At 62.4% G+C, this 837-nt stretch overlaps 1 protein-coding gene across 1 annotated transcript in view; it reads left to right on the forward strand.

Moving 5' to 3' along the window:
* The window catches only part of RAD51D (RAD51 paralog D), a gene marked incomplete at its 5' end in the record, with an annotated part of 4,776 nt that overhangs the window by 2,630 nt on the left and 1,309 nt on the right, over positions 1–837 (forward strand). The window contains one exon of the mRNA XM_010087469.1: positions 630–700. Within this exon, the coding sequence (XP_010085771.1) occupies positions 630–700 (71 nt within the window). The remainder of the gene's footprint in view (positions 1–629; positions 701–837) is intronic.

Below are 837 nucleotides of genomic sequence, written 5' to 3' on the forward strand. Positions count from 1 at the left end.
GCCAGGGGACAGAGGAGGCACTGAGCTGTTTGTCCCCAGAGCAAAACCTCTGTTCACGGTGTCACAGGCACATGGCAGTTGCTGGCACAGTTTGTGAAGCTCTCCTGCGGCTCTTTCTGCCAGAAAGGTCCATAAATCAGGAGTGAGGGGCTTTCTGCTCGCTGAAATGTCTGAAGACCCCTCAACCACCTTCCAGAGGGTCTCGCACACGTGGGCAGCAGCCGGTGCTGTCACAGAAGGTCCCCACGCAGCCGTGGGCCCATGGAAATGAAGCTGTGAGCTGGAGAGGGGGGTCCTGCACCTGCTAAGCCAGCCTGTCTGGGTTTGTCTGGCGCTCCTGGGGGTTTTTTTTGGCCTCAGGGCTTCCAAGATGGGAAAGGAGGGGGTGGGACAACTTGGGGGTTGGTCTGGCCGTGGTACATCCCTTTGGCCGAGGTGCCCTGGAGCGTGGGTGCAAGGGGTACGTGGGGGTGCTGGTGCTGGAAAGGGGTTGAAGGTGCCCATGGACACCAGCAGCGGCACTAAATCGAGTGCTGGTGTGAATCCAGGCGTCCCCTGCCTCCGAGGTGCGCGTTGCTCCCTCTGCTTCGGTTGATCCCCAAGCACCCAAACGCTTTGTCCTCCTCCAGGCTTGGCCATCATGATGCAGCTGGCCCGGGAGCTGAAGGCACTGGCCAGGGAGTTCAGCCTCGCCGTGGTGGTGAGTGTTCCTGCGCCTTGTCCTTCACGTGCAAAGCCCTGGGGAGGCTGTGGAGCCCCTGGGAGGGGGACGCCGCTCCCAGCTGAGCAGGAGCGAGAGCTCTGTGTCCCGCGGCGCTCGGCTCCCCGCCGTAGCTC

The sequence above is a fragment of the Pterocles gutturalis genome, unplaced genomic scaffold (genome assembly GCF_000699245.1).
Source record: "Pterocles gutturalis isolate BGI_N339 unplaced genomic scaffold, ASM69924v1 scaffold12986, whole genome shotgun sequence".
NCBI lineage: Eukaryota > Metazoa > Chordata > Aves > Pterocliformes > Pteroclidae > Pterocles > Pterocles gutturalis.